The 12729-nt window shown below is 38.4% G+C and overlaps 1 protein-coding gene across 1 annotated transcript; it reads right to left on the bottom strand.

Moving 5' to 3' along the window:
• Nucleotides 1–2105: 2105 nt before the first annotated feature.
• Nucleotides 2106–10137, bottom strand: dda1 (DET1 and DDB1 associated 1). Its single transcript, XM_061738803.1, has 5 exons — nt 9863–10137; nt 8544–8624; nt 5041–5092; nt 4465–4526; nt 2106–4298 (listed from the first exon to the last, which is right to left on the bottom strand). The coding sequence occupies exons 1-5, from the start codon at nt 9869–9871 to the stop codon at nt 4194–4196; spliced, it is 309 nt and encodes a 102-aa protein (XP_061594787.1). The 5' UTR covers nt 9872–10137; the 3' UTR covers nt 2106–4193.
• Between the last annotated feature and the right edge of the window lie 2592 nt (nt 10138–12729).

Raw genomic sequence — 12729 nt, forward strand, 5'->3', positions numbered from 1 at the left:
GCTTGTCTGACTGCTTCTTCTCCTTTCAGGCTTTTCCCTTCAGGGGTCGCCACAGTGAATCAGTTGCTCCATCTGAGCCTGTCTTCTGCATCGTCTTCTGTTGAACTACCTTCATGTCCTCTTTCAGTACATCTATAAACCTCCTCTTTGGTCTTCCTCTGGGCCTCCTGCCTGGCAGTTCAAAACTCAGCATCCTTCTACTAATATATTCACTATCTCTCCTCTGGACGTGTCAGAACCGTCTCAGTCTGGACTCCCTGACTTTATCTCCAAAGCCTCTAACATGTGCTGTCCCTCTGATGTCCTCATTCCTGATCCTATCCAGTCTGGTTACTCCCATAGAGAACCTCAGCATCTTCATCTCTGCTTCCTCCAGCTCTGCCTCCTGTCTTTTCCTCACTGACACTGTCTCTAGACGAAAAAATATCACTGGTTTCATAAGTTTTCTACACCTTTCTTTTCATTTTAGCTGAAACTCTTTTATCACTCATTACACCTGACACTTTTCTCCACCCGCTCCATCCTGCCTGTACACGTTTCTTCACCTCTTTTCCACACTCTCCATTGCTCTGAACTGTTGACCCCAAGTACTTAAAATCCTCCACCTTCTTTATCTCTTCTCCCTGTATCCTCACTCTTCCGCTTGGGTTCTTCTCATTCACACACATATACAGGACTGTCTCAGAAAATTAGAATATTGTCATTTTCTGTAATGCAATTAAAAAAACAAAAATGTCATACATTCTGGATTCATTACAAATCAACTGAAATATTGCAAGCCTTTTATTATTTTAATATTGCTGTTCATGGCCTACAGCTTAAGAAAACTACTAAAAATTAGAATATTCTGAGAATCTTAATCTTAAACTGTAAGCCATAATCAGCAATATTAAAATAATAAAAGGCTTGCAATATTTCAGTTGATTTGTAATGAATCAAGAATGTATGATATTTTTGTTTTTTTTAAATTGCATTACAGAAAATAAAGAACTTTATCACAATATTCTAATTTTCTGAGACAGTCATATACTCCGTGTTGCTGCGGCTAACCTTCATTCCTCTCCTTTCCAGGGCAAACCTCCACCGCTCTAGCTTCTCCTCCATCCGTTCCCTGGTCTCACTACAGATCACAACGGTGCTTGTCTGACTGCATTGTTCCAAGTGTAAAGTTTGGTGGAGGGGGGGGGGGGGAGGGGGGGGGGGTTATGGTGTGGGGTTGGGCTTGGCCCCTTAGTTCTTAGGACAATCCCACGCTCCCAACTCCGTGGGAACAGTTTGGAGCCGGCCCCTCCCTCTTCCAGCATGACTGTGCACCAGCGCACAAAACAGGTCCATAAGGACGGGGATGACAGAGTCTGGTGTGGATGAACTTGACTGACCTCAACCCGATAGACAGTACTCGAGTTGTAAAAAAAAATCAGGGGGGATGGTGGATTTTATCATATGGGGACAGATAATAGTGCTGATTACAAATAATATAATATATTACAAATAATAGCAGTGACCAAAACACCTGCAGAAATACTGCAGGAATGACATAGCAGCAGTTAAATGCAGCCTTCTGTAAGCTTTAAATATCCACTGGGCTTACATCAAATACATCAAAACACAACAATAGAAAACAGTTTTCTAAACTTATCAATATGACTCTGTCCTTCACAGGATAAGTAAAATGGATCACTGCAAAAACTCACAATCATAACAAGAATATTTGTCTTGTTTCTAGTTAAAATGTCTCATTTTAGTAAAAAAATCCCATTACACTTACAACAAGACTCATCACTGGAAAAAACAATTTTCACCTGTTTCAAGTAGATTTTCACTTGAAATAAGTAGAAAAATCTGCCAGTGGAACAAGATTTTATTGCTTGTAATGAGAAGATAAATCTTGTCCCACTGGCAGATTTTTCTACTTTTTTCAAGTGAAAATTTACTTGAAACAGGTGAAAATTGTCCAAACAAGTTATTTTTCTGGTGATGACTCTAAATGTTGAAATAGCAGTAAAACCAAATTCATTGATGAAATTACATAAGGGATGGAAAGGGGGGATGATTTTGACCGTTTTTATTTCAGGGGGGATGCCATCCCCCCTCAATTCCAGTACTGCATGTATGTGTATATTTGATTCTGTCAAAAAACTACGGTACTGAAATGCTTATTTCTTAAATAGAAAATACAACCTTGCTTCAGGAAAATGTCTTAGTTTTTGTATAATGGCAATAAAATTAGGCAAGTTTAAAGAATTCTAGTCGCGTCACCCTTGTTGCAGAAATATTTTTACTCCACACGAGACAGTTTGAGCAGATTTAGAGATATCAGGCTTATTGGAGGCCCTGGTGTTCAGGGCAGCCCGTCGCCGCGGTGACGGAAACCTGCATCCTCAGCACCACAGGACAACCATCCAGTTTAAATAGAGGTTTATTTGAGCAAAGCCAAAAAGAACATCTGATCTAACACACGAAACATGGCAAGGCTTAGGGTGTAGTTGAACAGTCTATCAGAGCAGAAGCGTAACATGTTTGTATAATTTAGAAAAAAAACAAAAAACAACAAAAAAAAACAACCGGGGTATTTACACTGTAGGCAGAAACCACACTGTCGACCCTCACCGAACCATCGGCCGCTGAAACCACGGGAGGCTTCTGAGCGACGGTGCTGGGCAGTGATAAGAACAGAAAACAAAAAAAACAAACTGTGTTGCATTTTGACACAGATACAAACTGAATCTGAGAAACAAGGCGGTGTATGCTGACTGGGTATTGTAGAGGGAAATACGACACCCCTTCAACCCCCCACCCCTGTGTGGTGATCTGTGCCGACTCGGAGACTGAGATGTTGCAGGATTGTCACACTCAGATGGACGTGCAGCTAACTCAGGCGACGAGTCCAAACCATGATGACATGTTGTAAGGCCTCTAGAGTTTAGACTGATGCCTTCTCAAGTCACACCACGGCTTAAAGTTTAAACCCGACCCTGGAAAGGTCACATCCAGATGTGACGAGGTTAACTGGACCGGGTGGGATCCCATCCACCGAGTATCGGGGGTGCTCATCTTTATTGTCATAAAAGTCTTCTTTATTTGTATCCACCAGGATGTTTTCTTCAACACGTGAAGATGTTCAACTGGATCAACTAATTCTAGTCGTGGTAGTTTTTAGGCAACATCGAATGGGCTGTTCATAACTGAAAATTCAATCTTTCATCTTCTATTTTTCGATCATCTTTTTTTTCCTATGTGTATATTTTTCTAAAAGCAGATCTAAAATCTTGAGAAAATCCCACATTTTCAAACCCGGATGAGCCAGAGGATGGTGCTCGTCTTGTTATCTGATTCTCGGACACACCAACACATTTATTCTACTTTAAAAAGTGGCAGAATAAAATGCTGATATGAAAATTCACCTCAAATGCACATTTTGCAGGGGGGGGGGGGGTGGATTGGGGTGGGGGTGGGGGGATGTTATTCTGCAAGAGTTGGCTCTGCTTGTGCTCCCCATCACAGTGCACTCTTGTTCTGTAGATTCAGAGTGTAGAGAAGTGTTGCGGTGCCCCCTTGTGGCTGCAGGGGGGGGCAGTGAAACTGAGAGGGTGGGCACTGTGGCTGGCAGGAAGCTCGTCGCAATACACAACAGTTAGAATCAAATTATAACGGTAACAAAAATGTTCACACAGATCAGAGCAGACTCTCCAGATCACAGAAGGCTACACCAGTTATAGTTTGTTTGTGTGTTTTTAAAGAAGTATCTGACTTTTCTCCGTCAGGCCAGTCCCTCTACTCACTCCTGACTGTTCACTCGCCTCACACACACACGATGCACTCACAGCTCAGCATGCTTACAAACACGTACACGTATAGTGATCCACACAGGGAATAGTCAACACCTGGATAAAACTTACATCCATTTACTGGCAAAGCCGGAAAGATTAGGTTTGTTTTCATTATTTACTTCTTTTTTTTTTTTTTCTTCTTCTTTTTACTAAATCTTTACCTTTGTTGATGGCATTTCCCCCAAAATCTCCAAGAATGACTTCCCTCCATGCCAGGAAATGCATCCTGCTATTGTGCAGATTGGCTATAAGTTTTTATTCAGGTGGGATTATCCATTGTTTTTGTTATTTTACATCGGCTACACCCTGTGTATCCAGATACACAATGTAATCTCTCATACGAGCACATACACACACACTTTTTTATGAATCCTCATTCATTTCTTGGCTATCTGTCCTGGCGATCTTCCTTGGGGGTGCCGGGCTGTCCCCCTCACCTTGTTCCTGTTCCCTTTTCTTTGCTGCATTCTGTTGAACACAGAAATGTGTTATAGTGAGTTAAAATCCCTCAGTTTCTTCATTCAAAACCAACAAAATGACAGATTCTTTCACAAAACCTGTGATTAATTCAGATCTAATAAACTTATTTTAATCTTAACAAGGAAATTAAGCTGTCAGAAAAGCGCCGGTTCACCTTTTTGTCCCACTGCTGATGAAGGTAACGCAGGAGGATGTTTGTTTTCTCTGTTACAATAACTGGAAGCAGAGGAGGAAGCATATTAGGGTCAAATGATCTTTAAAGTTAATGTGCTAAGATTCTGATGATGTTAATTTAACTATCAGCAGCTACTATACACAGGACTGTCTCAGAAAATTAGAATATTGTCATAAAGTTCTTTATTTTCTGTAATGCAATTAAAAAAACAAATTTGTCATACATTCTGGATTCATTACAAATCAAGTGAAATATTGCAAGCCTTTTATTATTTTAATATAGCTGATTATGGCTTACAGTTTAAGATTAAGATTCCCAGAATATTCAAATTTCTTTAGATAGGATATTTGAGTTTTCTTAAGCTGTAAACCATGATCAGCAATATTAAAATAATAAAAGGCTTGCAATATTTCAGTTGATTTGTAATGAATCCAGAATGTATGACATTTTTGTTTTTGTAATTGCATTACAGAAAATCACAATATTCTAGTTTTCTGAGACAGTCCTCTATTTACAAGTTTGTTTGTTTTTTCCAGCTATACATTTCATACTCACTCTGTTCGGAGGGGTATTCACGCGTGGGAAGGTACACGGAGGGCCTTCGATTCTGCACAAAAAAAAAAAACAAACGGGTTAGAAGCTGTAACTCAACATTTTCCTTCTGCAACATGTTCATAATAATGTCTTGAAATGTTTAAGACAGTGACAGCTTTTTATATTCTGACTTCCTACCAAAATATATTCACCATAATGTATAAATCCCTTATTTAATAGATTATATCGTTTTCGAATGAAAAGAGCTAAAAAGTGGAACCTATCAGCCTAATCTTCAGGGCAGATGACGTTTCTCACCATCTTATTCGGGCTTTTCTCACATCAAGGATTAAAACTGATGACTCAATGCCGCTGGAATCCATACCACCACACCGCAATGCCGTTTTACAGGAAATGTAACACAATACGCATCGAGAGTCCAGACTTTTCCCCCACGTTTCCTAGCCATTATTCTGATCAAGCTTTATCTCTGTTCATTCTCTCTAGATAATGCTGCTCCATTGTTTCTCTGGTGTTTTATTGTCTTGAGGCCAAAGAAAAGTGTAAATCTTATTTCCATTTGTGTTGGTCAAGTCCTCTCTTAACGTTAGACTTAGGGAATGCCGTGTGTACTACTTGGAGATGCTATTCTTGACATAACTGGATATAACGCTTGGAGAAAAAACACAAATAAAGAGACCAATGCAAAACACTTTCTCAGATTTTATCTTATACAGAGGTCTATATTGGTCATATGGACAGTTTTGTTTTAATTCTAGTATAAATATATATTTTAAAGCATATATTTAAAAAGGAAGTGACAACAAATTAAGATAAGTGTTTGAAAAAAATGTAATACATAAAAGAAAACAAGTCCCTATTACTTTTAAACAAAACTGTATTACTGTTTTAATTAAAGAACTTTTCAGAAATCAGTATCTGGTGGGATAAGGTCCGTGTACTTGGCGGCCATCCGTTTTTTGTTTTGAAATTACAAAATAAAAATAGAGAAATAATCCAAAATAATCCGTTCCCCATCTTTTGTTTTTTTATAATAAAAAACGGAAACGGATCGTTATCCATTATCCGATTTCATTGATGCGTTTGAAAATCGAAATTGGGAATTAAAACAGCGAGTGGAAAACTCTTTTCTCTATTTCCTATTCGTTTCCAAGGATACTGAAAACAAGGATTGGACAAATGGGGGGATTGCACATGCGCAGTAATAAATTAAGAAAATTGTTTCTGGTTCTTATGTTGATCAGATTGAAAATTAACAGTTTTAGATTTTTTTTTATGTTGAAACAGAAAATAAATCAAATATGAAACCTGGGAGTGAAACATGAGTTTAATCTGTAATCTGTCTTCACTCCCTCATGAAACTGCAGTGATGTTGTGACAGTCCGTTCAGCTGCAGCGTAAAAAAAAAGCAGCGTCCAATCAATAACATGTACTGAACTCTAACATATCCACCCGGTTGGAAACGAATAGGAAATAGAGAAAAGAGTTTTCCACTCGCTGTTTTAATTCCCAATTTCGATTTTCAAACACATCAATGAAATTGGATAACGGATAACGGATAACGATTTTTAACGTTTTTATTATCAAAACAAAAGATGGGAAACGGATTATATCTCTATTTTGTCAATTCAAAACAAAAAATGGATGGCCGCGAAGTACACGGACCGGGATAACCCCTATTTTCACAGCTTTCATGCATGTTGACATGCTCTCCACCAGCTTCTCACATTGCTGTTGCATAAATTCATACCACTCTTTTTGCATGATGGTTCATGGTTCAAGACCATCCATCTTACTCAGGGAGGCTGATTTAGTCGTACGTTTAACTTAACAATGGCTAACTGAGGTCTCTTAATTTCTTCCAGAGCTGTATGAAAGGACTTTACCTGTTCTACAGAGATTATTCCCATATTGATTATTTCTGTGTGAATGCACTAAACTGTTCATTTGGATCCACACAATGCCGCCACTATTTCTCTGAATAACTTGTTTTGTTTTTGCAACCTAACGATGACCCTTGTTGCTGCACTGAGTGTTCATTTATCTGCACGCTGTGGGTTTGCAGGAACAACCACACAGCATTTTACCTGTCGGCAGCACGGGGGCTTAGTGGTTTACGTGTTGCTATGGAACATCAACTTACTTAAGTTCAAGGCCAACTTTTGTGCCCAATAGGGCACAAATATAACCAGTAATTGTGAGTCAGGTCAAACAAGACAGGGAATTTGACTTTCGCTCACTGTACAGTAAATAGACAAATGACAGCTCTTATTAACATATATACAATTTCTTAAAAAGTGAAAGGTGCAGCAGTATGAGGTAGACGTGGTTATTGAAAGGTGCATTGTTACAGCATATGATTGTGGTTATTATTATTATTGCACAGTGATTGATTACTCTGAGACTCTATGAGTGATGACTCCTTGTTTAACTGCAATTAAAACATGGTATTACTGTTATGATATTACTGATGTCGTCTTTTGTCGTTGTTTTCACTGTATGTTAATAAATAAATAATAAAGAAAATAAAAAATTAAAAAATAAAAAATAAAAGGCTTGCAATATTTCAGTTGGAAAAAAACCCCCAAAAAAACATGTTATTACCAGCTGGGTGGAAAGTATTACGATGCATGTATAAAAGGACTTAAATGTTGTGTTGGATAGCAAGGTTTGTATTTGCTCTTGTAATTAAATACGTCATGCTGTACAAATACACAAAATTATAACGTGCTACTTACAGATGCTTTACAAACAGTCTGCATGGACAGCAGCTTGGACAGCTAAATTATGTTATTCTGCTCCTCACCAGGGTAATAAACTTCCTGTAGACCTGAGGTCTGCTCAAACTGTCAGCTCCTTTAAATCAGGGTTAAAAACATTACTGTTTACTGAAGTGTACGCTTAAATTAAATACTTACCTGCTGTATTCTACTGCCCTTACTTTTTAACAACTTGTTACTTATTTTGCCTCTTTTCTTATCATTTGATTTGTTATTTACTGTTTAATGCTGTCTTGTAGCTTTTAATGTTGATGTAAAGCACTTTGAATTACCTTGTGTTGAATTGTGCTATACTAATAAACTTGCCTTGCCTTACTACACTGGTTTAATCTACTCTGTGAAGGAGTCAAATCTCTTTGTTTCTCTGCTTAACAACAAGATCTCCCATCTTCCACCTTTCAACTGACTTCTGTGATTATCTCTTCTCCCCGTTTACTTCAAAAATCTCTAACAACCGACAACAACTTGCCTCTGAAGGAGCTCCTGCTATTTTATACTGTATACTCTACTGCCCTTACTTTTTAATAACTTGTGCTTTTTATTATTTTACCTCTTTTCTTATCAGTTTATTTGATATTAACTGTTTAATTGTGTCTTGCCGCTTTTAATGTTGATGTCAAGCACATTGAATTACCTTGTGTTGAATTGTGCTATACAAATAAACTTGCCTTGCCTAAATACGTCATGCTGTACAAATACATAAAATTATGACGTGGTACTTACAGATGCTTTACAAACAGAGTCTGCATGGAACCTGCTGAAGTTGCTTTTATTGTAGACTGGAAGTCCCTTTAAGAAATCAGCCTGAGGGAAGAAAATAAGATGATTATTATCATTATTGTTATTATTATTATTATAAGAGCCAGCAGGTCAGGTTTGCTTTTAAAACATTTCAAACATTGGAGGCTTACAAGCATCAGTCTGCCTTGTCCTTCATAAATATTTAGTTCATGGGCCAAAGCCCAAGATTTCACTTGTCAGTACCACTCAAGGTGACCAAACTTACTTATGATTTTTGAAAAGATCCACGTCTATAGATGATATTGTGGTATGATAACTCTTCCTGAGTGGCAGCTGGATCATAGTTATCAGCTCATGAAGTTACCAGCCCCTTCAGAACATTACATTTTAGATACTGGTGCATATCCTGGTTTAGACTCATGTACAGGATATCTGTCAATGTTTCATAATATTGTCTTTGGTATCATTTTAAAGGAGAACTTTTAAGCTTTCATTCAAGCTAAGATGTGAATCTTTCTGACCAACATAGAGTTCACTGCAGCCCTTTAAACTATAAACAACACACATTTTTACACAATTGTCACCTAAATGATATACTATCTTTTAGCCCTGTGTCATCTAGGAACAACAGAGACACAAAATACAAAAACTGGAATACTCACAGGACCATAAGGATTCACAAAATGTATAATATACCCCATATACTATATTGTTGTTACAGGTCATTGTGAGCCTTAAACTAGAAGAGCATCATTGGGCTCCTATGAAACTATAACAGCCACTAATGTCACAAACTGGTCTTTATTATGCAAATACACGACATAAAGGACATAAAAATGAGATAAGGAACCAGCTTAGTTTTATAAACAACATTAGAGACACAAAATACAAAAAATAAATAAATAAAAATACAAAAACGTGAATACTCACAGAACCATAAGGATTCAGGAAATGTATAATACACCCAATTTAGAATCATCAATTAACCTGAAGGGGATGGGTGACTTCATGAGCTGATAACTATGATCCAGCTGCCACTCAGGAAGGTTATCATACCAAAATATCATCTACAGACATAGATATTTTCAAAAATCATAAATAAGTTTGGTCACCTTGAGTGGTGCTGATATCTGGTCTGGAACATGGACTATTACCTGGAGCAGGAATCCTCACATACCTGTACACACTGACCCTACACACTAAACTGGGCGTGATCGTAGAGCAGAGGGGTGAGCCCTGCTGCTCCTCCAGCCCCTCAAACCCCCAGGTCTACGGTGGACTGATAAAGACAGGACTTGTACCTTCTCCATGTCGTTTGTTGTGCTGCTCGCACGCGTGATGGCCGCGCTAGCTCTCCCAGTAAGCGGCTCCTCCCGGCAAAAGAAAAACAGCGATCCTCAAGCGACGGCTCTCACATCCATTATATGTATCGGTGTCAGCTGTAACAATGAGCGACACTCTTTAAAAAAGAAGGAGCTGCTTAAAGCGCCATGAGCTGGTGAATCTGTTTACACTGGACCTACTCGGTTAGCATGGTGGCTAGATTCCGGCGATCCCTAAGTGGCCACGCCCCCGAGAGACGCTGATTGGCTGATTGCTGCTCCCACGTGGTAGCGGCTTCCTGAAATAGCCAATCATTCAACGGTGAGCATTTAGCCCCGCCCCTAAAGTGATGACACCGGTCTACCACGTGATGCAGTCAGTCGCTGATCTCAGGACAGTAAATTATCTCATTTCTACACAGATAAGGCAGTTAAAGCAAACGTTAGGCCTTTTTTATTTAAAAAAAAAAAAGGATTAATAACAGATATGTATTTTTGTTATGTATATGTTTGTACAGGCACAGACTGCAACGGACAATTAGGTCTACGGAGAGGATAATTGGAACTAACCTCCCATCTATTCAGGACCGGTGTTCTGCCAATTTCTGCTCCCTGCCGAGAAATGCTACTTTGTGGTTCTGCGCATGCGCACAGTCGATTTTCAAAGTTTGATTGCCACGCTAAATCGATAATGGCCCGGTTTCCCAGATCAGTTAAGTAGTTCTTAACAGCAAAAGACTTCTTTCACAGGCTCCTTAAGATGGTTTGAAAGAACTCTTTCGCTGTTAAGAACTACTTAACTGATCTGGGAAACCGGGCCAATATGGGATGTTGAGTATTTGATCCTTCAAAATACACTACCCATGACATGAATTGCATTACACTTTGTGAACGTTATACGATAAAGAGAAAAAAAACAATTCTATCGCTTTATTTGATATTCATTCAGTCATTCGCCTTTATTTAGGCAGGTTTTTTTTTTTGATTGATTGAAGAATTTATTAGAAGAATTGCATAGGATCAGGTACAGTTTCATGACAGTACAGATTCGCTGATACAAAGTCAACTAAAAGGCATTATTCCAAGAAAGCATTACACTTGTTTACATTGGAGACCTTTTTTAAATGCATATAACATTGAATGACATACAGGTAAGAAGCAGTACTTTGTAGGGAAGATTGTAAAAAGAAAAAGGGGGGAATTACTGTTATTTTGCACCGAGAGAGACTAAAAAGGTGATGAGACAAATAGAATAAGCTAGGTAATACAAAACAAAAGCAGAAAACAAAACAAAAAAACTAAAACAAGAAGCAATAATCAGAAGGAAGTAATTAAGAACACATTCTTATTTACAATGACGGACTGGCAAGAGACCACTTGGGGGAAAAGGAAGTGGGCTGAGAGTAAAACACAGTAAAAGTGTAGCTCTACAAAGGTAGAAAAACCATTAGGGAGCATTTTTTTGGCAAAGTAGCAGAAATTGGAAGAACACCGGTCCGGGAAACGGGCAGGTAGCATCTCTGCAAACCCAGGACCAGATCCTCACACCCAGGACACAGTCTGAACTCCTGCCCTCTGGACGGCACTACAGAGCTCTGTACGCCAAAACCTCCAGACACAGAGACAGTTTCTTCCCCCAAAACTGTAGAGTAATCAATCACTGTGCAATAATAATAATAATAATAATAATAATAATAATAATAATAATAATAACCACAAACATTTGCTGTAACAATGCACCTTTCAATAACCATGTCTACCTCATACTGCTGCACCTTTCCCTTTTTTTTTAATTGTATATATGTTAATAAGAGCTGTCATTTGTCTATTTACTGTACAGTGAGCGAAACAACCGGAGTCAAATTCCCTGTCTTGTTTGACCTGACTTGGCCAATAAACCTGATTCTGATTTCTCTCGCTGCTACAAAAAATTAACTATTATATTCTGATGACAGGTATGATACAATGAGGTTTCTCATGGTTCCCACCATGGGATTTATTTTATTTTGTCAACTGCTTTTCTGCAGGGCCCCTGTGTGTCTTTGTGAGTAATCAATATACACTGAATATGCACATTTAGACAAGTCACCATATAACACATATGCATGCACACATATATCAAATATTATAAATATCAGTGCTATTCCACAGTGGGAGACTTGTAGTGAGACTTATTCACACTATGAATTCCTGTGCCTCATCTAACTCCTCTGCATTGCTCCTTTATACTTCTAGAAGTACCTGCAAAGCTCATTTAATTTTTTCTGGTGTTAAATATTTTGAAGATTAAAAATTATTGAGCATCTTTCCGATTATCTCAGATCTTCTGTGCAACAAGTGTTACATGAGCTCCGGCCACTTCTCAGTTCTCGGTGTATTTTGCAACCATATGTTGCATTATGAAAGCAATTGAAATACTAACACCACATATTTATAAAGCGATGTTGTTGTTAGTTGTGCAGAATCCCGGTTTTGTATTATGCTGCTGAAATGATCAGAAACCACCAGGGAAAATCTTAAAACTTTCTCAAAATTTACCAATATATGTATTTGCATCAACTTTAAGTCAACCATGTTGTGGATGCTGACGTAGTGGCATACGACCACAGAATCCAGCTATTGTCCCTTTAGACAGGCTGAGGCTCATCCTGGTCACGTTAAACCCAACCTCTGTTTTTCTCAGAAGAAAACACAAGTTTGGATTAATCTGAATACAGAGCTCATGTCCAGTGTCTCTCTGTGATGAGTTCACGGGCAGAGAATGTAGTGGTGGCCATATGCAGAGTTTATATGAGGCTAAACTACAATTTTAGATTTCACTTCAGGACTCGCAGAAGACATAAACT

The sequence above is a fragment of the Cololabis saira genome, chromosome 13, assembly GCF_033807715.1.
Source record: "Cololabis saira isolate AMF1-May2022 chromosome 13, fColSai1.1, whole genome shotgun sequence".
Taxonomy (NCBI): Eukaryota; Metazoa; Chordata; class Actinopteri; order Beloniformes; family Belonidae; genus Cololabis; species Cololabis saira.